Source organism: Chaetodon trifascialis, chromosome 16 (genome assembly GCF_039877785.1).
Source record: "Chaetodon trifascialis isolate fChaTrf1 chromosome 16, fChaTrf1.hap1, whole genome shotgun sequence".
NCBI classification, from domain to species: Eukaryota; Metazoa; Chordata; class Actinopteri; order Chaetodontiformes; family Chaetodontidae; genus Chaetodon; species Chaetodon trifascialis.
The window spans coordinates 5,038,010-5,065,971 of record NC_092071.1 but is presented as its reverse complement, the minus strand read 5'-3'; the positions used below and the strand labels follow the sequence as shown (position 1 = coordinate 5,065,971).

At 42.0% G+C, this 27,962-nt stretch overlaps 5 protein-coding genes across 5 annotated transcripts; 4 read left to right on the top strand and 1 right to left on the bottom strand.

Annotated features, from left to right (window-relative positions):
• The first annotated feature begins 986 nt into the window (after positions 1–986).
• On the top strand, positions 987–7,556 carry LOC139344956 (uncharacterized). The gene is made up of 4 exons (XM_070983400.1): positions 987–1,366; positions 1,968–2,115; positions 2,206–2,380; positions 7,144–7,556. The coding sequence occupies exons 1-4, from the start codon at positions 987–989 to the stop codon at positions 7,554–7,556; spliced, it is 1,116 nt and encodes a 371-aa protein (XP_070839501.1).
• On the bottom strand, positions 2,005–2,415 carry LOC139344619 (histone H3-like). The gene has a single exon (XM_070982931.1). It carries the CDS (start codon positions 2,413–2,415, stop codon positions 2,005–2,007), a length of 411 nt encoding a protein of 136 aa, XP_070839032.1.
• A 1,365-nt stretch (positions 7,557–8,921) lies between the features above and the next one.
• Positions 8,922–9,233, top strand: LOC139344990 (histone H4). The gene has a single exon (XM_070983435.1). It carries the CDS (start codon positions 8,922–8,924, stop codon positions 9,231–9,233), a length of 312 nt encoding a protein of 103 aa, XP_070839536.1.
• A 1,178-nt stretch (positions 9,234–10,411) lies between these two features.
• Positions 10,412–10,780, top strand: LOC139344592 (histone H2B 1/2-like). Its single transcript, XM_070982886.1, has one exon. The coding sequence runs from the start codon at positions 10,412–10,414 to the stop codon at positions 10,778–10,780; it is 369 nt and encodes a 122-aa protein (XP_070838987.1).
• Positions 10,781–11,912: 1,132 nt separating this feature from the next.
• On the top strand, positions 11,913–26,651 carry uimc1 (ubiquitin interaction motif containing 1). Its single transcript, XM_070982509.1, has 23 exons — positions 11,913–12,179; positions 12,284–12,377; positions 12,914–13,044; positions 13,318–13,414; positions 14,042–14,160; positions 14,534–14,714; positions 14,872–15,038; positions 16,035–16,781; positions 17,534–17,588; positions 17,705–17,814; positions 18,204–18,325; positions 18,594–18,762; positions 18,884–18,988; positions 19,120–19,175; positions 20,983–21,173; positions 21,375–21,445; positions 21,876–21,981; positions 22,318–22,623; positions 22,793–22,865; positions 22,960–23,062; positions 23,221–23,269; positions 23,412–23,445; positions 24,416–26,651. The coding sequence occupies exons 2-23, from the start codon at positions 12,344–12,346 to the stop codon at positions 24,603–24,605; spliced, it is 3,216 nt and encodes a 1,071-aa protein (XP_070838610.1). The 5' UTR covers positions 11,913–12,179; positions 12,284–12,343; the 3' UTR covers positions 24,606–26,651.
• The last annotated feature ends 1,311 nt before the right edge of the window (positions 26,652–27,962 follow it).

Here is a 27,962-nt window from a genome sequence, read left to right as displayed (position 1 = left end):
CAGGAGGCTTCGATCGCTCACTTAAGAGCCGGTTCTAAGAGCCGTTTCGTTCTCGACCGACACATCACTATCATGTATATTACTCTCCTGAGCAGCAACATTTACACTGGATCTTAAATACGAATCAATTGGTTCATTAAGTCATTCTCTGCTTCATGTCAAACGAATGCATAATGTTGAGTGTATTTAACGTTTCTCAAGGCACAATCATGCCCTGGTGAACAAGGATCCCCTTAAATTTTAAAATGACTTCCCACATCATTTTTGGGTATATATTGGCAAAATTCATAACCAAGTAGGATTCATCTGACCTCAACATTCAATGAAAATGTATCAATGAGGGGTGAAATGCAGATGAGGTGCTGCATAGAAATACATTAAAAAGGAATAGCTGACAGTTTCTACTGTACCTTCACTTACTTAACCAGGCATATTTGAACATTTATGCTCCTTTTTGATAAACATTTATGTGACTGAGAAAACATTAATAAAAACATGGCCTCGGTCAGATCATTTATGGACTGCTGAAAGAAAAGATGCAGTCCGGGTGAAAAAGTTATTATTGTATATTAAACTGTGGAAAACCAGCTGTACCATGGTCATCAAATAGACTTATCGACAGTGGTCATGAAACGTGCTCATTGACCTCAAAGAGACCAGACCGTTAGTTATTAATCACAACCTGTTCTGAGAGACCTACACAGGCCATATCTTATAGATCCAATCTTACTTCGCCCTGATGTCTCTGATAGCCTTCGAGAGTGAAGCCAATACTCATAGAATCCAGTGTTACGTTTTTTATTTTTTTCAGGTCAATCTGCGGGACATGTTTTATTCTGAAAATCCCGTACAGTACAAAGCGGAAGCGTTGGAAACATCACAGCTGATTGGGCAATCATAGTTACGTTCCTCTGTCCAATGAACGAGGAGCTGGGAGGAAATATAAGTCACGATTCAACAACAGGTTTGTCTAAAACTGATTGAAAATGTCTGGCCGTGGTAAAGGTGTCGGGAAAGCGAGAGCAAAGGCAAAAAGCCGGTCTTCCAGAGCCGGGCTTCAGTTCCCGGTCGGTCGTGTCCACAGGCTGCTGAGGAAAGGCTACTATGCTGAACGTGTCGGTGCTGGAGCTCCGGTGTACCTGGCAGCGGTGCTGGAGTACCTGACCGCTGAGATTCTGGAGTTGGCAGGAAACGCTGCCCGCGACAACAAGAAGACCAGAATCATCCCCCGCCACCTCCAGCTGGCTGTCCGCAACGACGAGGAGCTTAATAAGCTGTTGGGCGGAGTGACCATCGCTCAGGGAGGTGTGCTGCCCAACATCCAGGCTGTTCTGCTGCCCAAGAAGACCGAGAAAGTCCAGAAGAAGTAGAATCCTGTCAGAAACAGCAAAACAAAAGGCTCTTTTAAGAGCCTCCCACTTCCTCTGAAAGCGCATTATTCATTTATTGTTTTCGTACAACTTACTGCAATCAAAATTTAAAAATGTTGCTGCAGCAGTAATAGATGCAGCAGTTCAATGAAACATTGAGAAGAGCAGCAATAGCATGCGACACAAACATTACTAAAACTAAAATTGCATGTTTAACAACTCGCTAATTTAATTACATCAGGAATATTTAGTCGTTACATATATATATGCCACTGCACTGAGCTGTAATGCAATTTATTATTTGAGTGTAAATCAATAAATGATGCAATAGGATCAGTCTGTGTACACACACTTCGCAAGTATGTAGTGCAAAAAAAGTCATTAATGCATTAATGGCGGTACAATAAGTCTACATTTCTTCATATAAGACAAATATCGACAACTGTGATAGAGACTTTGTTTGTATTAGAGGTACATATAGTGAATTTGTGCTGCTGACATTATTTTTAAGAGTGATAATGTTGTTTCCCACCTAAATTATAGTAGTTTTCTTATGGACAACTTGCTCTCTCCGTGTTTGTGTTTGGCTCTTAAAAGAGCCGTTTTTTGTTTTATAGGGAGACCAGAGATCAGTTTAAGCCCTCTCTCCACGGATGCGGCGGGCCAGCTGGATGTCTTTGGGCATGATGGTGACCCTCTTGGCGTGGATGGCGCACAGGTTAGTGTCCTCAAAGAGACCGACCAGGTAAGCCTCGCTGGACTCCTGCAGCGCCATAACGGCCGAGCTCTGGAAGCGCAGATCTGTCTTGAAGTCCTGGGCGATCTCTCTCACCAGGCGCTGGAAGGGCAGCTTACGGATCAGCAGCTCGGTGGATTTCTGATAGCGACGAATCTCCCTCAGGGCCACTGTGCCGGGCCTGTAGCGGTGAGGCTTCTTCACTCCACCGGTGGCTGGGGCGCTCTTACGAGCAGCTTTGGTGGCCAGCTGCTTCCTGGGAGCCTTTCCTCCGGTGGATTTACGGGCAGTTTGCTTGGTTCTTGCCATTGTGGCTGAGTTTCTTTCGCTGTTTTCAAAGCTGAAGAAATGATACTTTTCAGCCGCGAACACCGGCATTATAAAGAAACTGCCGCTGTGACGTCACGCAGATTGGGCCAGACCGAGAGGAGCGCGCGCTGAAGCTGATCATCTATTGGATAAAAAAGAAAATTCAAACTAACCACTCCTCCGCAGGGGCTGTCTGAAAAGAGATCAATCTATCACATCTGACTGATGAGAAAGAAATGTATTGAAACACTGACCCTGAGAACACGTGTTTACATTTTACACACTCTCAAATATAAATCCTGCACAATACACACTGTCTGTGGGTACTTCAACATTTAATTCAATGTTTATTCCTTTGCATTTTTAAACATTACGGAAACACTTGACATGTTGTAAGAGTACATCATTGTTGTTTTTTATGTACATTATATTTATATATGAACTCTTTCTTTCCTATCCTTTTATTATGTTGCATTTCATGTTTATATCTATTCTTTTTTCACAAACTTATCACAATTATGCATTTATAAAACTCATTTTTTTTAAGTCTCCAGTTATGGAAGTAATTTGTTACCATTGAATTTCAAAATAAAATCAAGTTGCAATTTGATTCTGTTTTGATTATTTCTTCAAGAAAATACTGTATGGAACAGCTTTTACACACTTAAATATAGTCTTTAATTAATCATTAGAAGTACTCAGAGCTTTCTCAGAGGCATGCAGACCCGGGTTGCGTCTCCTTGCCCCTCAGTGGGATTTTGTTAGAGTTACATACTTTACTCTCATGTCCTTATAAGTTACATACACATGGTCACACAACTAACATGCCCTCCAGTAACCTTAAGCTACACACACATAGCCACATGGGCAATATGACCTTTAGTAACCTCAGAAAACACAGAAACAAAACTTAACATACCTCGTGTCAGGTAACACATAATTTACATATAGAGGAGGATCTCGCCATCTTCCCTTTCAGGGCGCTGTCTCCTGTGGATTGGATGGGTCGTGTGCCAAGAGGCTGGGACCAGCCTGTGCACCAAGAGGGGAGCGCTAAAGTCTAAACCATGGTGACTCCACACCTGTTTTGACCAATCAGATAGCTGCACATTTCTTTTTGAAACTCTGTGTAACCGTCAGTCAGGCATTCTCATTGCAGACTGCGATTTCCCAGAAGACTGAGATCCATGTGCATGTTCTCTATTTCATCAGTGTGTTTATAAATCCCTTTAGCTGAAGAGAATATCTCCTGACCTCTTTTCTGCAAAAATGACCACGCTCACAATTTAATGCAGGCTCCCAGTGCGTGTTTGTGCATTACAGGGAGCATTCTTTGGGTTTTCCTCTGCCTGCACAGTACGTGTCATACTGACTGTGTGAGATGTATATACGCACATTATATGCAAATTATGAAAATACTAAATGTCATAAAAACACCACTGCAGATAACAAATGCTGTTGCCAACATTCTCATGAGAAAATTACTAATGTCATATGTTGTATTGCACTTGAGAAATACTGTTGCACAGAAAGGACATTGAATTTCATGAGTCTATGTATTATGTACTATATGTACAGTTTCTAAAAATCATCACCATCTCCATCGTCTTGCTGGCATTTATGTGCAGGTGGTTCAGTCCACACCAGTCTACAAAGCTGGCTATGACCTCCCTGTACTCCAGTTTTTTCCCCTGTGATAAACTTCCAACAGTGGCTGTATCATTGGAGAACTGTAGGTGTTGTGAAGAGGACTGCACAACACTTCCCAGTCAGTGGTTTCAAAGCACCCTCAGTGCCACGCTGGACTCCTCTGACCATCTACTCACATACCTGATGGTTGTGGTTGTTTATTCATCAAAGGTATGTATGCAGGCACCAGATGGACCTGATTGTGATCAGAACGGCCCAGCGGGGGGAGGGGGAAGGAGCTTGAGGCCTCCTTTTTATCTGCATACAGAAAGTCCAGTGTTGTGTTAGCTTTGAAGCTCAGTTCTTTATTGGAAGCTCAAGAACGGTCCGGAGAAGTCTCCAGTTCACAGTCAAAGTATTTATTGTAGGTCACAGGTAAAGCAATGCAGCGCTGGACTCAGACTGACAGAGCTCCCTCAGGATCTCAGCCAGAATGAGTACCGTTCACAGACAATCGTTCACATTTAAGGAGTTGGGATTGACCAGCCCAGTACATTAATCAGTTCAGGACATTCTAGACATCTTCAAGAACTAACCACTAAACATGTGATAATAAGTAAAGCATATGTGTGTATGTGTGTTGTGTCCGGCGTGAGGATAATATTGCAGACATCGTAAATAAGGAGTAGAGGTGCCATGGACATCTTGTTTGCCACTACTGATTGTCTCTGGGGATATGATATGTATGACTCAGGGCTAAGAGTCAGGCCTTCTATCACAGTGACAAGATGTTTTCGTATGCCAGAGTACAAAACAAGATGTTAGAGTGTTTAAACAAGATATTCTCCGCAACAGTTGTATTGTCTCTGGTGTGGTAATTAATATACTGGGTGAAAGTCTGGAACCCTGCCTGTCCAGAATTCAATCAGTGTAGTTTCCATGTTCTTTCCATTGGGCATCTCTGTCTTGAGATTTTTGAGGAAGCGTCACAGAGACACTTCTTCTTCTTCTTTTTTCCCCTCCGGAATATTTTTCCCTGTGGATGAAAACATCTGGGTTTTAGCCCTAGTCCAAGTTCAATTCAAACTGCTAACAATACCACAGAAACATAATATTTTACACATGTTTTTCTAAAGGTCTGTCGAGTAGCTCTGCAACAGTCCATCAGGAGGTGCTGCTGTGTTTCATCATGATAACAGTAAACAACAACCCGAACAGGAAGTCTGTCAGCAGAAACAAGCCACCAAGCGCCTGCAATGCTCTCTGAGAGGATTTTGTTTTTCTATATTTTTATCACCTCAGTACGCTCTATTTCACGCAGTTTTTGTATTTAATTAACCCACCATAGATCCACCATGTGAAATCATTTATCTTTTTAAAAATCGGTTTTCTAGGTGGACCACGCCAGCTTTATTATAAATGCTGGTATTGTGTGACAAAGTCTCTGTACATGAGTTTTTAATCAGGACCATGTCTGGCTCTCCCTCTCCTCTTTTTCCACATGGAGCTGTCATCAAACCAGGGAGCAGATACATTTTTCATTTTAAACCCTGTCTTATATCTCTATTTGCACTGAATTATTTGGTTGTAAATTGCGAACGGAAGCAGTCCTTGTTTTTTGAATTTCATCTGCTTCACGAAACACCAGAAATCTGCACAATCAGTTGAAACTGGATGTGTCTTTACAAAGAGAGCAAGGCACTTCTTTCACTGCAGACTGCTGTTGGTTGTTATCGATGGTGGATGTCACATAGAAGATCCTAACTGGTCAACATTCTGCGATGGTCTCTCCTGCCTTTCCAATGCATTTTGCACCCTAGCTTGACCTTGACCTTTCACTGTCTCTTTTAACATCATTGTCCTCATTCTCATTCTGAGGCTCATTCTCACCTTTATTCACTTTCGCTTTTCAGCATTGCCAGCAGCTCTTTGTCTTCCTCGTCACTAAATTGTAATTCATTCATGTAATTCAGATTCTTCTTTGAAGAGCTGGAAATAATGTCATTTTCATCCTGTAAATGGAAGAGAGGTGTTAATTATAAACACACTCTCTGCAGAGAGGACTCACAAATTGCACCGTCCTGGTAGACTATACTGTGGAACAGCCTGAACTTTATTACAACTAATATTATCAAATGTATCCAGGTTAATTTGTTGAAAAGAAAATTATAGTGACTGTTATGAACAGTATATAAATCTAAACACAACCCACATCAAAAAGTATGGTGTTAATTCAAGGCTAGTGGCTACATTTGCATTTTCATGAATTTGCATTCCTTAATTATCAAAAGTACAATTAACAGTTTAAAGATGAAACTTTAATCACTGATCCCATATGGCCTAAACTGATGCCATGTGATAATTTATAATACCACTATCAGTGTTCTTGGGTCTCTGCCTCTTTCTTTTAAAGTATTAAAATTAAAATGTTACCTTGAGTCAACAGCGTATCATAGCGGGCTGAGCCAGGATCAGAACCTGCACTGATTACATTATCTGAGTAAATACAGCTCTATACAGCTCTAATGTCCATGTGTAGGCCAACTGTTAAATGATTAGTAAGGTGGGTGCCTTCTCAATCTGCGTATGTGGGTTTATATGTAAATATTTGTCATTGCAACCGATCACCTTTAAGCAATTTCTTCAGTTTTAATTATCATTCTCATTCTCCTATCGTTCTCCTAAAACCAGATCTGCTGACCTTTTTTAACCCTACTTTATTATAAAACCAAACATGGCTGGCATTATCACGTTGTTCTGTATGTACTGCATCACTCAGTGCGCTTTCTTCTATTTTCTTTTATATTGATTTTTTTTCTTTTCAACAGTCTGTTGATTTGTATGTTGTCATATCCCCAGACAGCTAGCCATTCTCTAATACACGTATGCATAATAAGATCTGTTATCGTAATCTGTTATATTTTATTTTGAAATCCTATTCGGCATGGGGCGGAAGTATTATTGTTAATTCAGGAACTGGCATGAGCTCGCTGATCATTGGCCCACAAACGTTACACTCAGTCTAGCCAATCAACGAGCAGCTTGTTTGGTATATAAACCGATTCAGCGATCGAGTTTGTTTATGTTTGTTCCGAATAGCGATCAAAACAAAAACTAAGAATATGTCTGGACGTGGAAAAGGTAGCGTGGGCGGAAAGGCGAGAGCAAAGTCAAAAAGCCGGTCTTCCAGAGCCGGGCTTCAGTTCCCGGTCGGTCGTGTCCACAGACTGCTGAGGAAAGGCTACTATGCTGAACGTGTTGGTGCTGGAGCTCCGGTGTACCTGGCAGCGGTGCTGGAGTACCTGACCGCTGAGATTCTGGAGTTGGCAGGAAACGCTGCCCGCGACAACAAGAAGACCAGAATCATTCCCCGCCACCTCCAGCTGGCTGTCCGCAACGACGAGGAGCTTAATAAGCTGTTGGGCGGAGTGACCATCGCTCAGGGAGGTGTGCTGCCCAACATCCAGGCTGTTCTGCTGCCTAAGAAGACCGAGAAAGTCCAGAAGAAGTAGAATCCTGTCAGAAACAGCAAAACAAAAGGCTCTTTTAAGAGCCACACACTCAATCTGAAAGCGCTTAAGTTTACTTTACAGTTATTTCGTACAAGGTTCACGTACACAATTGCACATGAACGCACCATTAAAACGCTGACATTAATAAATGTTCTGCGTAACCACTAAGAATATCTGAAATTACTGATTCAACATTCAAGATAGCCATTGTGTATTTCTGAATAGAACTATATCGAATGACAAAAGTGATTACTTATTATTATTACAATTTTGACAAGATACAGAGTAATAACTCCAAACGCTACCATTTTATCAAAAGTTCAAACGAGTTTAAACCCGCCCGCCGTTTAAAACCGGCGCCAAATTCCGTTGAAGAGCCATAAACTGTCCGCGCGCCTCTCAATGCAGTTACAGTTACTTACACAACGACTATTGCCCAAAATCCTCATGGTGACATGTCAGCATAGCAGGTTGTTTAGTCACGCGATGTTAAATTCAGACAGGGGGTCAAAAGCGAAAACTGTCAGAACGTTTACAATTTAAAAACAGATATACAATAAAACGCTGTCAGTCCCCCATATACCGTGCTTTCATATAATAGCTTTTTAGTAGCTTCTCCAGTTGTTCCTGAAATGATGTTGACACACTGGAATCAGAATCAGCTTCACTGGCCAAGTGTGTGTGCACATACAAGCAATTTGACTCAAGTTTAAACAACATGTGTTTGCATAGGACAAAAGACAGCTCAACCAGAACAAAAAGTCAGTAGGAAAGGCTGGATAATTAGTTAAGCAGAGGATCTGGGGTCAGAGCAGGGAGGAGGAATATTTGCCAGAAAGAGGAATTTGAGCAGGATGAAGGTTTTAACTATTCTTGATCTTTTATCAGTATCTTTGTTTCCCCATTTCTACACTTCGTCTTTCATTTCATAGTTTTGGCTCCCAGTTTGCTCAGCCTGTTACAGATGGTCAAACCAAGCATTTTAATTTCTTGTTTACGTTCTTGTCTACCACTCTCTTCTCAAACTCCTTGTTTGGCCTTAATGCCTGTTCATATAGATTTGTGACTAATTAGGACATCCAGCTCGACTTTATTTTTCATTTCAATAGTAAAATCTACCTTTGTGTGTGCGTGCCCATGATATTTCATTGTCAGAATCATTGTATTTGAGTTAATTAGTTCAACAAAGCGCTGCAGGTTAACAGGACTGTGAAAGTTGTGTAACTTTTAACACGTTCAGCGGGCTGACTTTGGCACCGCCCAGTGACACTCTTGCCACGTCCATGTCTTCCAGCACGTCCGCAAACACACAATAAATACCGAGGAACAGCACTCAGTAGGCACATTTTAACTCAAACTGCAAATATGAGTGGACGTGGAAAAGGTGGTAAGGGACTCGGTAAAGGAGGCGCCAAGCGTCACCGTAAAGTCCTTCGTGACAACATCCAGGGAATCACCAAGCCCGCAATCCGTCGCCTGGCTCGTCGTGGCGGTGTCAAGCGTATCTCTGGCCTCATCTATGAGGAGACTCGTGGTGTGCTCAAAGTGTTCCTGGAGAATGTCATCCGTGATGCTGTCACCTACACCGAGCACGCCAAGAGGAAGACTGTCACCGCCATGGACGTGGTCTATGCCCTGAAGAGGCAGGGTCGCACCCTGTACGGCTTCGGAGGCTAAACACGTTTGTCTCTTTTAACATAAACCAAAGGCTCTTTTAAGAGCCGCCCACTTCAACTCAAGAGCTTTTCATTTCATGTATATACCGTTTTTTATGTGCAAGTTAAAGACTAATATATCACTGTAGTATTAGTTAAATTAGTACTGTAGTATAGTGGTGTGTGTGTGTGTGTGTGTGTGTGTGTGTGTGTGTGTGTGTGTGTGTGTGTGTGTGTGTGTGTGTGTGTGTGTGTGTGTGTGTGCTCATTCTTTAACACGCATCTTGATCTTGACAGATGCTGGACAAGAGGGAAGCACTGAACAATATATCGCTTCAAATATGTCACTTTATCTCCTTGAGGCTGATTCCAAACTTCAACTAAAACTGCATAATAGAGTGACAGTGAGGTTGTTCTGTCGATCACACATAAGAAACCAGTCGCTGCCCAAAAGGATGTTGGTCAAACCCCGTGAAGAACACTCAATGCTTTCATCTACTCTATGGGATAAATATGGCTTGCTTATAATTCAGTTCAATTCAATATACCTTTATTTGTCCCGCAAGGGGAAATTTACAGCAGCACCAGTAAAAGATAGAATTAAGTTTTAAAAAAAAAACAAAAACAGCAAGTATATAAAAAAAGAGTGTAATAAAATGATCAAATTGATTGGGATGATGATAAGCAACAATATCTTTGTTATTCATATTCTAATTAAACCAAAACTTAGACTTAAATAAAACCTGGATGCCTTTTATAAACACATGTCAACACAAAACAGGATCAACAAGTATTCAGTGGGATGACAGTTTTAGTCAGTATTTATTTTAGAAATTCACATTTGTTCTATGCAAAACATAAAGAAACTGTAGAAAACGTTTTGTTATAAATTCTACAGTTTATACAAGTACAGCTGAAATTATAGTTAATTTATCAATTACTTAAGGATCACATGACAGGATTTCTGCTTCTCCTTTTAAAAACGTGTTACAGTGTTTGTCGCTTGACCTTGACGTCTTCCTTCACTTCTCACACAGCGATGTTGAGCAGTTATTTTGCAGAGCGCATGCGCTACCGGTTTTCAAACTCAGCAAATGAACAACGAGCAACAACGCAGTTGTATTTGCATGCCAGCGCGCACAAATTAACAATTTCAAGTTATACTGTACAGTACTGCATACAGTTACGAACAAAGGCAAAATGCCTGATCAACCCAAAATCTCAAAGAAAGGCTCAAAGAAAGCCGCTTCGAAATCGACCAAGGGCAATAGGAAGAGAAGGCGCCCCAGGAAGGAGAGCTATGCCATCTACGTCTACAAGGTCCTGAAGCAGGTCCACCCCGACACCGGGATCTCCTCCAAAGCCATGAGCATCATGAACTCCTTCGTCAGTGACATCTTCGAGCGCATCGCCGGTGAAGCCTCTCGTCTGGCTCACTACAACAAGCGCTCCACCATCACTTCCAGGGAGATCCAGACCGCCGTCCGCCTGTTGCTGCCTGGTGAGCTGGCCAAGCACGCTGTGTCTGAGGGCACCAAGGCCGTCACCAAGTACACCAGCTCCAAGTAAACCAGCTGATGCTCAAAATAAATAAAAGGTCCTTTTCAGGACCACCCACTGCTACAACTAAGAGTGTCGTTCTTGTTATTTTTTTGTGGTCTTTCCAAAGAAGACCGCAGTGTAAGAAATCTCTGAAATTAAAATAACTTTATTTCTTGTATGAAACACTAAATAGATCAACTTCTGGATCAAAGCTGCTTCCGCTTAGGCTCCCAGCTCCGATCGTTCACTTCAAAGAAGAGTCGTTTCTTTCGCGACCGACACTTCACTGCTGGTTACGCGATGCATTGAGTGTGAAGAAGTAAAGTGTACTAAGGTCATTTATGGCAATTCTGTTACTTTTAATATGCATCTACTGTTACTTTTACTGGAAATGTTAGGCTATTTTATTTATATTGCTTAAAAATGCCTGTTGCACCAGACACGGTTATCTGAGTATTTTCGGCTTAATTCTAGCAAGGCTGTACTGAGGGTGGTGGCTGGATAAATATGTAACTGATATTTTGTATGCACTACTGCAAGTGCGTCTATAGAACTCAAATTTGTGGGTTAATGGCTCAGTAGCAGAGCTGGTCCCCACCCATGTGGTGTACTAGGTAAGATTTTTGCTAGTGCCCTTTGCATTGCACCCAGTCATTGCACAAAACATTACAGAAACCTCAGGTTCATATGCATAATGTAGCCTTGTTCTACAGCCTTACTTATCTTGCACCAAATTCATCGTAATAAGGCAGCTGTTGCGAGATGATTTATATCATTCATGAAAAGTTCACTGAGATCTTCTTGCACCACAGTAGCTCTCGGGTAAGTTTTTATGTATGCCTGGTTTCTTGGGGACCAAACACCTGAAAAGTCTTTTCGACGTTCCCTAAAGAATCTAAAGTGGGGGAACTGAGATTAACTCTAGTTGTAGTCATACTTTTACGATGGGTGCAGTATAGTTTTGGACAAAGGTGGATTATCTTTGCTGTTTCCTCTTTTCTATAAGCAAGACAAAATATTGCTGCTTTAAATATAAACATAGAATTGAAATTGTATTTGTCGTTAGCTAAAACACAGTCCATGAAGGCAACATTAAAGCGACATTGACCGACAGTCCGTGAAGGCAGCGTGAAAGACGCGCGTTACGTATGGGTCAGGTGACTCTGTGAAGAGAAACAAACATGGCGCCGCGAAAGTGAGGGAAACTCTGCTGTGACTGTCTCTAAAATTGATATTGTTTGGTTTGTTGTTGTTTTAAGTAGCTATTGAACATATAAGCACACAAAGACGCAATGTGTTATTCAATCGAACGGTTAATCAATCAGAAAACCGTATAAACGAACTTTATTTTCGTTTTTTAGTGTCTCGTGGGTTCAGTTTGTTTCTGTATCAACCGTTTTAAGCTAACTGCCAGAAGGTATTTGCTGTGAGTGCCCCTTTCACTGTGATTCTCACCGATCAGTTTGTGAATTAAGTTGCTTTAAGTCTTTTCAGGCTTCTCACTTTGCTGTTTTCTAAACTTTAACGCAGATGTTAATTTAGTTTGGTGTCCACGCTCATACTCCCCCGTCTCACTGACCCACTGGACAGATGAGAGGAAGAAGAGGACGCTCCTCATCATCAGGTGAGTGCTGCTAAGAGTGGTTGAGGACGGGGCTCTGCCATGAGCTTTGCTGCAGTTTACGCTTTACGTGGTCTCTTAAACCGTGTTATTGAAACAATATATTATTATATTATATTATAATATTTAAACAATTTCCCCTCGGGGATCAATAAAGAATTCTGATTCTGATTCTGATTCTGATTGAAGCTGTGATTCAATCTTGATTTTTTGGTTTTTCTCAGTCGCTTTGGTTCTGCTTGTTCAGTCTCCATAACATCGAGTCACTTGTGCACATCATAAAAGCAGAGTGTCATTGTTAATGTCAAACGTTGCTTTTGCAAAGTCATGCAAATGTTTATTTGTCTGCTGTTTTTCTACATTATCAGTTGTTTATGTCAAAATGTGTCATACTGGTTCACTGCTGCCTCAGTGCTTTTGAGATGGAAAACCTTGAAATCTTGTGTGTGTGTGTGTATGTGTGTGTGTGTGTGTGTGTGTGTGTGTGTGTGTGTGTGTGTGTGTGTGTGTGTGTGTGTGTGTGTGTGTGTGTGTGTTAGTTTCTCAGGAGCAGAGCAGGATGGCTCTGAGGAAGCAAATAACTAAAGATGCCACTGACAGTTGCTCTGGAAGCCAACAGATTGGCGAAAGCACTCAGGAGGACGAAGATCTCAACCACAGAGACGACAATGTAAAGAAATGTGAACGTTAGCCAGAATCCGCTGAGATAAGTGCAGGTTCAGGTTCAGACAGCTTCATATCTCTGAAATAATGTGTTACACCTGCAGGCGATTCAACTGTGGTTTGATCGTAAATTATTAATAACTAGCATGTGATGATTTGAGCATAGTTTGTTGAATTCTTCTTCTCCTCTGTAACCCAGATCTGTGAAGCACAAGGCCTTTCTGAACTCAGGGGGAAACGACAGCACTGTAAAACATGAACTGTTTGTTTGTTCTTCCAGGACGAGCTCTCATCATCACTCCTGTTGCCTTCGTCATCAAGAGAAAAACGCAAGAGAGAGAAGGAAAACAAACCCAAGCCCAAAGAGACAGAACATGGCACGTAGGACACAAAATAATTTGCTTTCACTTTTTCTTTTTTTTTTAGTTTTGAATTAGTGCAGGATAATCATTGTTCAAGATGGAGAAATATAACAGAGTGCTGCAGGGATGACGTGCTTCTGTCGGTCGAAGCAGAAGTCATCACGCCCTGGTTCCCTCGACAAAAAGTCAGTGGGATTCTTCAGGATTCTTAATCACCAGAAGCACAAAGCTAATGTTAGGCAATAAATGAACTACACCAAGGTCACATGACCTCAGCGTCCCCACCACGAAGTTTCTTACTAGACTATACAGTACACCCTTAACTATAAATGTCTGAATCTACCTGATTGAAAGCTTGAGTTAGAGTGTGAGTTTGTAAGAGCGTAATCATGAACCCACAGAGTCTGTAAAGGCAGACAAGTGAGTGGATGAGTTTGCATGTTTGCTGTGATTGTGCTTTTGAACTTGTAATAGCTTCAATAGCTAGCTCCCTTTGAGATGCAGATTAATTGACGCCATCAAAATTGTCAAATGGGTCGAGAAAAGTAGAGTCTAATGAGAATAAAAGTCTAAACTCAGTGTCTGAAGAAGGACTTTTACAGCCCCGGCTCCTGACTTAATAACCACTGTCTCTGTTTTCAGAGATGACAGAGGACGAGATGATGGACTTGGCCTTGCGTCTGAGTGAACAGGAAGCCAGTATCACTGCGCTCAGGCTGCAGAAAGAGGAAGAGGCCATGATGAAAGCCATCCAAGAGAGTGTGAGCACAGAGTTGTTGTTTTTATATCCTCCCTTCATGAAGGTTATGGTCAGTTTTGGTTGAAACTGTCGGCGGGACAAGCCCACTTGACGTGGCGCAATCATTAATGACAAGACTCTAATTTTATGTATATATTATATTTGTAACTGCTAATGACATTGCTCAATGTGTGTGTGTGAACTGCGAGCTGAGACTAGCCAGCAGGCAGCAGAGGCAGTGGAGAGTGAAGTGTAGTGAACACTGATCAACACTGGAGCCAACAAGCTTACGCAGAGCATCAATCTGCTTCAAAGAGTTAAGCATTTTCCAGAGTTAATATACGATCGGGGATAGTTCATTAATTAATAGATTCGCCCTTTGTTGTTTCTCCTAGATGGTTGGTCAGACGGAGTCATGTCTGCCTTCCCAAAGTCAGAGCCTGCTGACCGACGGAGAAGCATCGCTCAGGATCAGCTCTCGACGGAAACTCATGTACTCCGACAGGCGGCCGGCATCTGCCATCAGTCAGGGAGCGCCCGAGGAGGTCTGCACACCAGAGACAGACCTGAGACGAGGTGAGTGACTTCGTGTTTTGTTGTTGGATTTCCTGCAAATCTTAGTTTCCTTCTGCACCAACACGGACAAGAAACATCAGACACCACAGCAGGAAAAGGAAAACTCTATCAAAGGAAATGGTTAAAATCAAACTGCTGAAATTCTTTTTATTCCCAGGAGCAAAAAGAAGTGCAGATGAAAGTAATAACTCGAATCCAAAGCGGAAAAGGAAAGAAGGAAGTCCTCTGTTGGAGATGCCGGACTTGTCCCAGACTCAGAAAATCTACTCTCAGGCTTCACCCTGCAGCTCAGAGATCCCCGACCTGCCTCTGGACTCACCACAGGTTCATCCAGCACATTTTTGGCTCGTCTTTCCCTTTAGTTAGTTTATTTTTGATTTTTGTTAGTCATTTCATTTGTTTAGTCTATAAAATGTGAGAAAACGCTGCTGCCTAAGTTGCAGTCTTCAAATCATAAACCCAAGGATATTTAGTTTAGTGGGGACAAGTGATGAATGTTTTCATTATCAGTTAATCTGTAGATGCTGAAAGTAGTCACGTCAGTCTCACAGAGGCTAAGGTAAAGTCTTAAAAATGTTTTATTTGCAACAACAAACAGTAAAGTTAATCAGTTCACGATGATCTAAAACAGAAGTAGTAGAAAAGTAGAAAATCCTCAGAGAATCCAAATATTTGACATCCTTAAAATTGCTTAACTGATTGTCACAATAATTGCCAATTAATTTCATTTCAATCGGCTGTTTTATCGACTTAATTGAACTTGCAGTCATATAAAACAGAGAAAAGGAGCCGAATCCACAAATTTGAAAAGGTGTAACAAGACAGCTGTTTCCTTTTTACTTGATCAATGACTCGATCAGAGAAACTGATAATTTAATTTCACATTCTTTTCTCTGTTATTCCTTAAGCAGCTGTAATCAATATTACCATGAAAACAGTTTTACAGTGTGTTGGTGTCTCTGGTAGTGACGAACCTGCAGAGAATTATGGCCTCAGCTTCATGGAGCTTTTTAACTTCAGCTCGTTGTTAATCTGTTGTGGTTCGCTCTCGCTGCTAACACAGCGTCGTTTTCAGAGAAGAAGTTGTAAAAAGCCTCCGTGCACGACCTGCTCAGCAGCAAGCAGCAGACAGAGTTAGAGACAGGCTGGTGAACATAGGGGAGCATTTAGCAGCTAAAGAACCAGATATTTCCCTCAGGAGATGGAGGAGACCAAAACAGAGCTAAAAGACGGAGAATACTGGACTTACATTCATCAGGTAAACATGATTCCCAAGTGAATGATCATGTATGTATTTGTCTTCTCTTAACAATAAATCAGAGCTCTGACTCGACTCAGATCGACGACTGTCAGCTTCGTAAATCCCCCGTCTTCCACTCGACTGGCTACAGAGCCGAGGTCCACGTCCACCGGCTGAGCCAGGACCTGCTGCAAACCTGCAGAGCCTCAGGGTTTGTGACGTGCTCTGAGGACAGTCGGACCTCGCCTCGAAAATCTCCGCCCGCTCAACCCAAGAGCCCAACGTTTCCCGGAAGCCCCAAACGATCCAGCGACCTCACTTTGGCTGAGAACACATTTCCTAAAAGTCCTGTCTTCTCAGAGACTGATCAGGGAGACGATGGAGAGACAGAACTGGACCCAGAGTATTTTAAAAGTCCAGTATTTGGCAGGAATACTCAGCATGAGAAGTCTCCACGTGCCTGTAAACCCCAAGTCGGTGTCTGTAACTCAGGGTTCATGTTCTGTTCTCAGGAGAGTTTAACCTCCTCTGTGAGGTCCACGTCCTGCCGGCCTAAGAGCCCAGTATTCCCAAGAAGCCCCAGTCCTGCCAAAAACCTCCCTGCCACAGAGAGATCAGCAACCTGCAAAAGCCCCGTGTTCTCAGAGAGTGATGGAGGACAGACCGAGCAGAGTCACGGTCGCTGTACAAGTCCAGTGTTTGGCAGGACAGGACAGCGAGAAAAGATTGATGCTGTCATGCAGAAACACTCTGTGAGTCCTTCAGCTGCAGAGCTCAGAGGTTCAAGCAGCGAAGGGACTTCAGCTACCGCTCAGAGTCTGAGGCAGGTGAGTTCAGGCGTCTGCACACTTCAAAGTGCCTGTCGGACCGTCCATCAGAACCTGCTGAATGTTTGAGTCTCGTATAGATATGTGAGAGTTAAAAATCCTTGCTTTAGTTCTTAAGCTCCATACAAAGCTGTTAAACCGCAGTGAGGAAGCACCCGGCTGTCCTGCAACACGTTTGTTAGACAGCATTTTATTTAATGGCGATGAAGGGCAGATGAAGCTTCAGGGCTTCATGCTCAGCAGCGCAGTGACATCTGCTGGTTTGTAGAGTTTACAGCATCGCCTCAAGACTGGAGACGAAGCTCCACAGCACCTCTGTGATTTTAATGGTTTTAGACTCATAGGTGAGCAGTAACAGTGCAAGAAGCCTGAGTGTAATTCATAAATCTAGAATTGTTCAGAGCTGCTGCATTAATTAAAGGTTAGCTGCAAAACGCTCTACTCTTGTCAAGCTGAATGAAGCAGCAGAGACATTTACAGCTTCAGTCGTCATCAGTCTTCCAGTTTTCTTTATTTAAGATGTGATTTATTGAAACAGTGATTTCACAGGAGCGTAAGGCGTCTCGGTGCTTTGATATCATCCACACGTCTCTGTTCACCCTCCCAGGATGAACGTCTTTTTCCCCGTTTTCAGCGTGACCTTTGATGTGACTTTGAATGGAATTGTTCCCTCGCAGTATATCACTCATTACATTCAGGCATGTTTTCATATTTTCTGCTCATTTCTCTGTCCTTCCTGCCTTTGAATGCAGGACTGCAAGACTGATCACAAGCAAGACACCAGGCTCCACGCGTCATCCACGTCAGGTGCAGTCAAACATCACATACTCTGCTCTCTGGAGCTTTCTGTTCCAAATTCATCTTCAGTGCTGACGTACCAGAAGGAGTGTGTCAGCAGATTTTTGGGTCTTTTCTGGTTTTAGGTGATTCAGAGGAGAAGCTGAAGGAAATATCCAAAGACAAGGACTCGGCTGGGATGGAGCTGACAAGTGATATGACGCTACTCTGGTCTGACGAGGACGAGGACGTCACGGTACAGACGCTTTCTCACCACGACCAGACGACCAGAATCCACTCAGAGCAGGGACTTTAGTCATACACGTCATTTATACACACACCGTCCTGCTGCCCCAAATACTCACTAGAGCACCAAATGTGGATTAATCCGCCTGAAAATAGTCCCCAACAAATGCACTGCTTCTTCCTGTTATTTGATTAAAAACCAGAGCGAGCTGCTGAACCTTTTTTTTATATATTTGTGAGGTGTTTTTTAAAGATTTATGCTTCAGTAGGAACCATTGAGCCTGGAGCTGAGAGCCAAAGACAGGAAGTCAGACAGCACAGAGAGACAGACGAACACATGGTTGGTCTGGGTCCGCACATGAGATCTGTCTTCACTGTTCCTCCCCTCACCTGTTGCAGCAGGTAGGCTCGGTCAGCCCGGTGTTCCAGGAGGAGAGACCCGTTGGACGGGCAAACAGCCAGGCGGCCTCCCTGAACCACGAGACTTCAGCTTCTCGAGGGACGACCAGGCTGAGCCACAGGTACAGCAAACACCAATAACATCATAAGATCAGAGTTTCAGGAAGTTTCTTCCACAGTCACAGCAAATTTTTGCTTTTTTCTGAGTGATAACATCCGACAAGTTGTGAGTTCTGTGATTGAAAGAAGTTTTCTTTCCTACTCCTGATGATTTAGTTGTAGAATCTTTTTTAGTTCATTACACAAATAATCCCTCCCTGCAGTGGAGAGACGCCTCTTTGCTCTCTCTATGTTTCCACACATCTCATCTTCCTCCTCTGCATCCACCAGCAGACAGCTACTTTCCACCACAGAGCAAGAGCTTGGGCCAATCAGCAGTCACGAAACAGTAAGCAAGGTGTCAGCCCCGTCGGAGGAGCCTGCAGGTGGGTCAACGGTGCACTACTACTGGGGGGTTCCTTTCTGTCCGCGAGGCCTGGACCCAGACGAGTACACACAGGTGAAGACTCATCTTGGTAATGATAAATCAATAAGTAATGGAGAGTTATGCAGTTCCAAATCAATGATGTCACTAATCATTGATGGATTTACCATCCGTCCTTCCTTGTACCTGTTCTCAGGTGATCCTGGCTCAGATGGAGGTGTATGAGAAGAGTCTGAAGCAGGCTCAGAGGAGTCTGCTGAGGAAGGTTGAGTGGGGGGAGGCCATCCTGCCACAGCCGGAGGTATGATGATGATAACATGGCCGCAGAGTATATTATTTATTGGGCCTCATGCTTTTTAAATACCCAGTGACATTCTACAGGAAGTGTATTAACAGTGACAGTGTAACTATCATTATCCATTTCCTTCCCAGAAATCTCCATCGCCAGAGTTGCCTGCTGAATCACCTCACCGCATTTTCACTCAAAGGTAAAATCCACATGAACTTCACCAGCTCTCCTTCTGCAGTGCGCAGATGTGTCATTAGCATCGTGTTAGCCTTCATGGTCACGCAGGATAAAACAGAGAAACACACAGTGAGACAGCGAGGAGGCTCTCAAACCAGAACGCTGGTGCTCAAACACTGTTACTGCCTGTTATTTACTAAAACTGACTGAACTAGTGCTATAATGACATGTACAGTTTGTACTAATTCTCTGCTTTGGTAGCTGTTTTACAAGAAATGAATGAACTTTCTAGTTTGTAGAAACAGAAACTAATGCAGGCTTTGTGTTGATGGGTGTTACCAAATTGAAAACTTGAGAAAAATAAAGAAGACATGAAAATGATATGAAAAACAAAATTTAAAAGAGGGGTCAGGGCTGTTCTGTCCACATAAAAAAATGAATAGATGAAATTTAAGATGAGTTGAATGAAAGTTTTCCTCGGGTCAGCTGTCATCAGAGCTGTGCTCTTCACAGTAATTACAGTTTGCATCAGCTGTGATCAGCTTCTTTATTTCTGCTGCGTGGTCCTCTGGATAAAGAGATTCGGATAAAATGAGATAAAATAAAACTTTATTGATCCTCAGACACATAATGCAGGTGTTGCAGCAGCATAAGAACAGGAACAAGTACAGAAACACAGAGAAAGCCAAAACAAATTAGAAATATTTGAATAGCAATGAAAAAACAAATTATACAAGAGCAATTAAGCTCAAAATTACAAGCAGTACACAAACACTACCCACGACTAATACTAACTAATACTGCATTATTGTCAAAAGCAAAGAGGTATAATGGTGTGATCAGTCACAGCAAAGTCAGCAAAATAACGTCTGTAACAGCAAAATAATACATGATGTTCAAGTAAAGATGCTCACTGTTTGTCTTTGTTAATATAGAAATATTATGTAGAATGGGATACAAGAAAAGGTAAAATGTAATCATTTGGTTTTACATTCAATTCAATTTTCAATTCAATTTTATTTGTATAGCGCCAAATCACAACAGAAGTTGTCTCAGGACACTTTCCATATAGAGCTGGTACAGACCAAGCTCTTTTATCTACAAAGAAACCAACAATTCCCCCATGAGCAAGCACTTGGCGACACATACATCATATACAGTTTTCTACGGTGATATTGCATAGAATATTAAGCACAGTGCATATGTGTATACGAGTATGAAATGGTATAATACGTCCATCAACACTGACTCAGAAACAGTAAACAGTCAACACAAACTGCACAGTAATGTCATTTGGCCACTAGATGTCAGTAGTTCATTTGATTTAAATGGAAAATCCGTGAATGAGACTGAACCACAGATTGGAGTTCTGAATTATTGGTTAGAGTTCATTATTCATGAATTAAAAAAAATGGCCTCACTGCTTTAAGTGCGTGATCTTCTTCTCATAAAGAGACCGTTCTAACTGTTCCTGTTAGTTCCTGTTCTGCTCTCTCATCCTGGAACATGGCAGTCTGGGTCTGTTTGAGGCCGGTGTGAAGCCCCCCAGGCACCATTTTCCTGAATTTTTATCACTTAACTTTAATTAACTAATTAATTGCGTCCTTTAGGTCAGGTGAGGCCCATATGAACAACAAGTTCTGCAGAGGCTCATCAGTTCTCTGACAAATTATAGAGTTCTTCCCCATCGTCATCACACCACACTTATGTGTACTGAAGGCTGTCCTGAGGTTCAGACACAAGCATCAGCAAATGAGCTTTGTCAGTCGGTATTTTATGTTGCGTTGTGAACTGATGACCAACGTTTACCTGTTTCTGTACCTCTTCAGACGTGGCATCAGACTGAGAGGTAAAAAACTGTGTGATGCAGCTGATACTCCTCCAGCTGAGGCAGAAGAAGAAGAGGACAACAAGGGTGAAGAAGAAGAAGAGGAGGAGGAAAGAAAGACAAAAGAGGAAGAGAAGCAGAGTGAGGGAGGAGGAGGACAGGTGGACACTGATGACTGTGAGGTTTGTCCAGGTACTGAAGCTCCAGAGGAAGTTGTCCTTGTGTTTTCTAATCTGTTTAACTTAAAACATTAGAATCCAACAAGTGTTTTGTGTTTTCTGAGCAACGAGCAGCAGATCAGCTGATGATTGCTGCATCCCTTTTCATCACTTTTCCCCTCCACAATAAAAATTCATACAACTGCTCACAGTCAGTGTGTCTCTCTACCAACAGAGACCCAGCTGAGCGACAACGACGACGACAGGACGCAAGATCTGACGATGGACGCTGAGACGGAAGCTGACGTGAGTTTGAGTTTTCATTTGAATCTTCAGCCTCTGCTCAAATACATCACTAATACAAATCCTCAGTTTGTATTACGACTGAATGAATACTGTGTACTTTATAGTGAGTCCTTTAATGTCCACATTTACTATTTACTTTATCGTGTCCATTCTCTTTCTACTATGTATTTTATAGTGTGTATACTGAGTGTGTACTTTACAGTGTGTACTTTCTCGTATTGATAATGCCCTCTTTATACTGTTTAAAGTGTCCATAGAAGGTGTGTACTTTCTAGTGTGTACTTAAGCTTCCACAGCTTCCATACTTTACATTGTGTACTTTTATCGTGCCTACTTTGTGGTGTTGATACTTTGTGTGTACTTTACAGTACAGCATTTCTCCAGTTTGGATTTCAGTCTGACTGGAAACCTTGTTTGGATTCCTCCACAGCTCCGCCCTAAGAGCCCGGAGCTGCCTGAGGTGGAGATGATTCTCTGGGACAATTCTGCAGCTGGGAACAAGCAGCAGGAGGAGGAGGAGGAGGAGGAAGTGGAAGGTGAGGCTGCACCTGCTTGTTTGTGTGGTGGTAGAAAGATACTGGAAATACATGTATTTTTTAAGCCCTCCCCTACAAGTCTGCCTTAAAAACCACAACACAGGAACTACGTGTCTATCTGCAGTCTCATCTGTTTCACCATGTTAAAACTAATGTGTCATAGAAGTGTATAAGCAGCATCAAAAGGCATAAAATGACGACATTAGAGAGTGAAAACTTTAAGCCTTTTCCTCAGCGTCACTGTTCCTCTGGGTACTGCTGTCTGACTTCCTGTGACAGATGTTAATGTGCATGTGATCAGGAAATAACCTGAAACATGAACATGTGTGATTTCAGCTCCAGTGGACAGAAAGATGAAAGGAAACTTCCCCGTTAGAAGCAGCGAATTTGGTCGACAAAGTGTGGCTAAAGTGGAGGTAGAGGAGGACGGGGGGGACCCAGATGTGCAGGAAGTAAAGGATCGAGGGCTTGAAAGGTCGACGTCTCCTGAAGTGGAACGAGCCGCCGCCCCTCCGATCCCTGAAGCCAGCGTGGACTGTCCCATCTGCCAGGCGTCCTTCTCTGTGACGGAGATCGAGATGCACGCTGCGTACTGCGATGGAGAGGGGGAGCAGAGGAGGCCCGAGGCCGACTGCTTCCAAGGTGGCGGAAACTTTATTTTAACACGTCTGCTACAGTAGAAGACATCACAAGAAGCCTTTATAGAGTTTTGTATGAAATGCTTCTGAATGTTTGTGTGAGACATTCAGCCGTGAGCATCACTTTAAACGATGTCCGTGTTGATGCTTTAAAACCTTCCTCCACTTTGTAGTGTCATCGAAGCCACGAAGGAAGAGAACAAGGAGAGTAGAGCTGACTGCTGAAGATACGAAAAACACCGTCAAGTACGTTGGTATAATCTGTCGTATGTCGTAACAGCTCAATGTTTTCACACAGATTGTCTTTTTTTAAATTCATTTTCCATCTTATTTTCCAAAGGAACCAAGAGAAGTGTTTCATCTGTCAGAGATCAATTCCTCTGAGAGACTACAGCAGACACACAGAGCTCTGCATCCAGCGGCAGGCATCCAGGACTGCAACAGTAAGCCTGTTTAACACTGAATGATACACAAATAACAGTAACACCTCCAAGTCATGCAGGGTGGAAAATTAGAGTTACTCTTGGTAATGCATGAACACGTGAACATTTGGATGAGATGTGCTTTGTTGAGAATAAATCCTGTATTTCTGACCCTCAAGAGAGGAAACCTGCTCTCAGCTCTGAAGAAAACAGACAGCAGAGATTCAGGTGAGGTGTTTTCATACCTGTCGTTCGTTTGCTCTGGTCTGAAGGTTTTTGCAGCCTCAGAACAAAAACATCAGCAGGAGCATCAGATTTCAAAACTCATCATACAGACTTCATCTGACACGATGCCGTTCTGTGTTCACAGAGGCCGGACCTTCTGGATCCAAACTCCAGCCAGGGTGAGACGCCTTAGAAACACTTTCAGTCACTACGCTTGTGTATCTGTGTGGACATTTTCATCCAGAGTTTCTGACAGTCACTGTTTTACACCTGTTGATATGAGAGCTCATCACACCTGAGGTGGTAGAAATGTTTGTGCTGATACTCAGCTGTCACATTGATGCTTTCAAGTCAATCAGGTCACAGAAACGATTAACGATCTATAAATGCAGCTTCGAGTCCAAACTTTATTGACTTCTTCAAGGTTTACTGTAGAAGTACACACCTAAGCACACATTTTAAAAAAAAAGTTTAACAGGTGTAAAGAAGATTTGGGAGCTCGTCATCAGCGTGTATTTATATTGGACATCTTATATAGAACCACGATTCCAAAAAGAAGTTTTGACACTGTTTAAAACAGAAAAAAAATCAACTGCATGGATGAAATTATTAACTTTAAAAGCAGCATGTGAACAAAAATGAGCTCCCATTCTATAACATCTTGACATTTTATGCTCTAAATATTAACTAAACACGAATAATTGAACTAATAAATGATTAAATTGGCGAGTGAGAGGCAAGGCGAGCGTCCCTCACGCCCATGATGGTCGTTAGTGCTTCAACAGTGTTCAAATCCATGAGCGATGCAGCCTGTGAGAGAACAGAGAACGCTCTTCTTCACTCGTCATTTCTGTCTTGCCTCTGTTTTCTGGTCGTGACCACTTCCTCTGTGGACTAGCTGAGCATTGTGGCTTTTTCTTTAACTGTCTTGTCTTGTCTTGTCTTGTCTTAACATTGTGTAACATCAAAGCTGCTTGTGTGACAGATGAAGTCAGCAGTGTTTTATATTCTACGTCTGAGAAACAAGAGCTAATTGTTTCAGTACTATTGATTAATCAATAATGAAAGTAATTCACAAGTAAAATCATCTAATTCCAGTGTGGACGAATGTTTCTGCTTTAACGGCCCTGATTTGTATTCTCCTATCAGAGATGTCATTGATCTGCGGGATGATGATGATGACGAGGAGGAGCAGGACGAGGAGGAAGGCGGGGTTTCAGTGATGAGGATCAATAACTCTCCCATCAGAACCTTTACTCCCATATCAGAAGCCACCGGCTGCCTTATTGACTTCAAAAAACAGCAGCGATCCAAGAAGCTGAGCCAAAGACGAAGATGAGGACGGCCTGCTGAAGAGCCGGTGGTCCTGTACTGTAAATACTGGAAACCAGAGCCTTAACCACAGACCTAATCAATCATCAGGTTGGATGAGACATTGCGATTAGAAAAGACTTGTTTTCCTGATGTCAAATTTTGGATATTTATGCAGGTAAATAAATACAAATGTTCAGAATCTCATGTGTATTCGAAAGAAACCTGATTGTGACTCTTTGTTTGCCACTAAATGTTTTCTGTATTTCCGTTTGTCCATGTTGAAGGTGTCCAGACTACCTCTTCATGTCTTCAAACATGTCCTTTTCTTACTGTAGCCTTTGTTTAATGTCCAGTGGTGTGGTTAGAGTTTACATCAGATTCATACTGTCGACATTACTGGCCTTTATCTTAAAACAGGCACGAGGAACCTTTTTCTTATCAAGGGCCATTTCACTTCTTATAACATCCTTTAAGGGCCGTTCTCGGTGCCTCCGTGAATGAATTAGCATGAAATCTAGTCGAGACATTCATGTTCTCCACAAGATGAACCCTGCTGACTTTGGTGATCTTCTGACTTTTCCTTTAGCACCACCTTGAGGACAGGAACCACAAAAGCTAACGACTGAATTAGCCTCATTGTAGTTCAGACACAATATGCAAGCGTGCTAACTGTTAGCATGTAGATGTAAACATGAAGCCTGCTAAAGTTAGCATGCACTAAGTTGTTAGCATGCAAATGTTAAACATCAGCATACTACACTAAAATGCTATACAAATACCATAAAAGTGGAAATTTACCACGCTAACTGTACACATTCACAGGCTAGCTTTGCTTACTAATTTTACGTTTAATGAGGAAATATTGCAAGCTAAGTTTTCCTGTAATCACAGATCTTTTTTTTTTTAATTTAGGCTGCTCTGTTGCGTTCATTGAAAATCAGAGCCAGTCAGAGCTGATTTAAGAATGATGATGTCGTCTTCCTGTGTCAGAGTCAGAAAAAATGGCAGCAAAAATGGCAGCTCTATGACTGAAACTAATGATTATTTTCTTGATTTAATCAATTCATTGCTCTATCTATCTATCTATCTATCTATCTATCTATCTATCTATCTATCTATCTATCTATCTATCTATCTGTCTATCTGTCTGTCTGTCTGTCTGTCTGTCTGTCTGTCTGTCTGTCTATCTATCTATCCAGCTGTACAGGTTGATGTCAGTCAGCTCTCTACAGACAATTAAATGCAGACTAGCTAAATGTTAGCATACATGCTAGCATATAAAATCTTAAATGGCGACATATTTACATACCTTAACATGTTAACTGTAGCAGTGTTAGCATGCTACCATGCTAACATTAATATTCAGCTCAAAACACAGCTCAGAGTCAGTATAGCTGAGAGTCAGAAATGTCCCAAAATGGCCACCGTAATGACCATAACCCGTTCCAATTCTGGTTTGTTGCAAGATAGTCTCCCCTCTGGTGCACCCTCAGGACACAAACATGACATTTTTTTTTTACTCCTCAGTAAGGTAACTGCTCATTATTACAGGTCTGTCTTCTCTGTTCAGTGCATGTCTCTGATTGGATCAGAGGAATTCAAAAAGTTTAACGTCTCAAGATTTGATGCAATCAGAGCCTCTGACATGAGCTTTCATCCTTTGTCTTGTTTCCCAGCAGATGATTGCATTTATTAGCACATAAATGAGGAATTTCCTGTTTCCTGGAAGGTCCCTCAGTACTCTGTCACCTGTTCATACGACGAAGGAAGCCCGAAGTCTGAAAACTGAATTTCTCCTTTAACATCATAAACTGCCTGGTGTGACTCATTCAGAGCAGCATCATCACAGAAAATTGAGGTGTTGCTTGTAACCTTAACCTGTTGTGTGTTTGCATAAAAAATGACATTGTTGCTTTGTCTTCACCGTGGACCATTTTTAAATCACCCAAAATATTCCTGTTCTCTAACTGTATGCTCAGAGCATTGGCCTTGAATACTGGATCAGCACTTTAGTGTGAAATTCGTTAACTGATGTCACAAAACAAAAGTAAAGTCACTGTGATGCATTGAACACATGTTTCATTTTTCCATTATTTTGTCCCTGACAGAGTCTTTTCTCACAGTGTCTCAGTGATGGACAGAGACGGTGTTTGTCCAACCCTCCTGCTGCAGTCCATGCATTTCACTCTCAAACTGCCGGCCTGAGGTTTGTGTTTCTTGTGAGACTTTGAAGCAATGCAGTGACGAGCAGACTGTTGTTTTGTAACACTCTGTCACAATGATCAGTTGAACCAATCGGGCCAAAGTTTAGGAGATTAAGTCAAGTTCAAATGAAGGATGACAGTAAATAACTAGTACACTAAATACCCAAAAGTATGTGGACAGCAACACACGTCCACATGATGATTGCACATGTGATGCTGACACCATGTTGATTAATCTGGTGCTGTGACAGAAAGTGGAGGTGGTGAAGTATTCAGATCCTTTAAGTAAAGGTACTAAGTGTAATCAGGGAAAATACTGAAACTATTAAAAGTACTCAAGACTGAAAAATGTCCCCATGGGTGTTATACTTTTATGCATTATATCATTAGATTATTATTACTGATGCATTGATGTAAAAGCAGGATTTTACTGTTGGTTGAGATGGAGCTTATTTTGCATAGGACTGCAACTCACGACTGTTTTCATCGTAGATAAATCTGCTGATTATTTTCTCCAGTAATTAATTAATTGTTTGCTTTGTTAAAATTCTGCAGCTTGAGAGAAATGAGGTCACATTTACAAGAGCCCAAAGTGAAGCCTTCACAATGTTTGTTTAGTCCAACAACCGTTCAAACCTCTAAATTAGTAAGCATACATTAGGACTGTTAGGATAATTAAAAGGAAAGACGCGAATCTTTATGTTGGCTAAGTTGGAACCATGAAATGTTTTTACATGAAAAATAATTATTATCAGAATAGTTGGTATTTTTTAATCATTTCAGCTGTACTTGTATAAACTGTTGGGCGGTTTAATACATAACTAAACATAATATATTATTTACTGTTATATGTATTTATATATGAACTTAATTGGTAAAGTAAGCAGAAAGTGGCCTGAAAAGAAAAGTCTCAAAGCTCATAAAAGCTCAAGTCAAAAGTTGCTACTGTCTGCCAGAATCATACACTGTAATTTTTAAATGCATCTTAAGTTAGTATTCATGGTAATTACATGTTGGGGTGAACTGATCCCAGAACAGAAGCCTGGCTCTGCGCTCATTGTGCGCCTTTACGCGCAGGGAAGCACCTGCCGCTGCGAACCAAACCGGCTCCCCTCCTGCTTTTTGGACGTCATCGTGACCATTACACGGGGTTCACACACACGTTCAAGCTCGGCTCT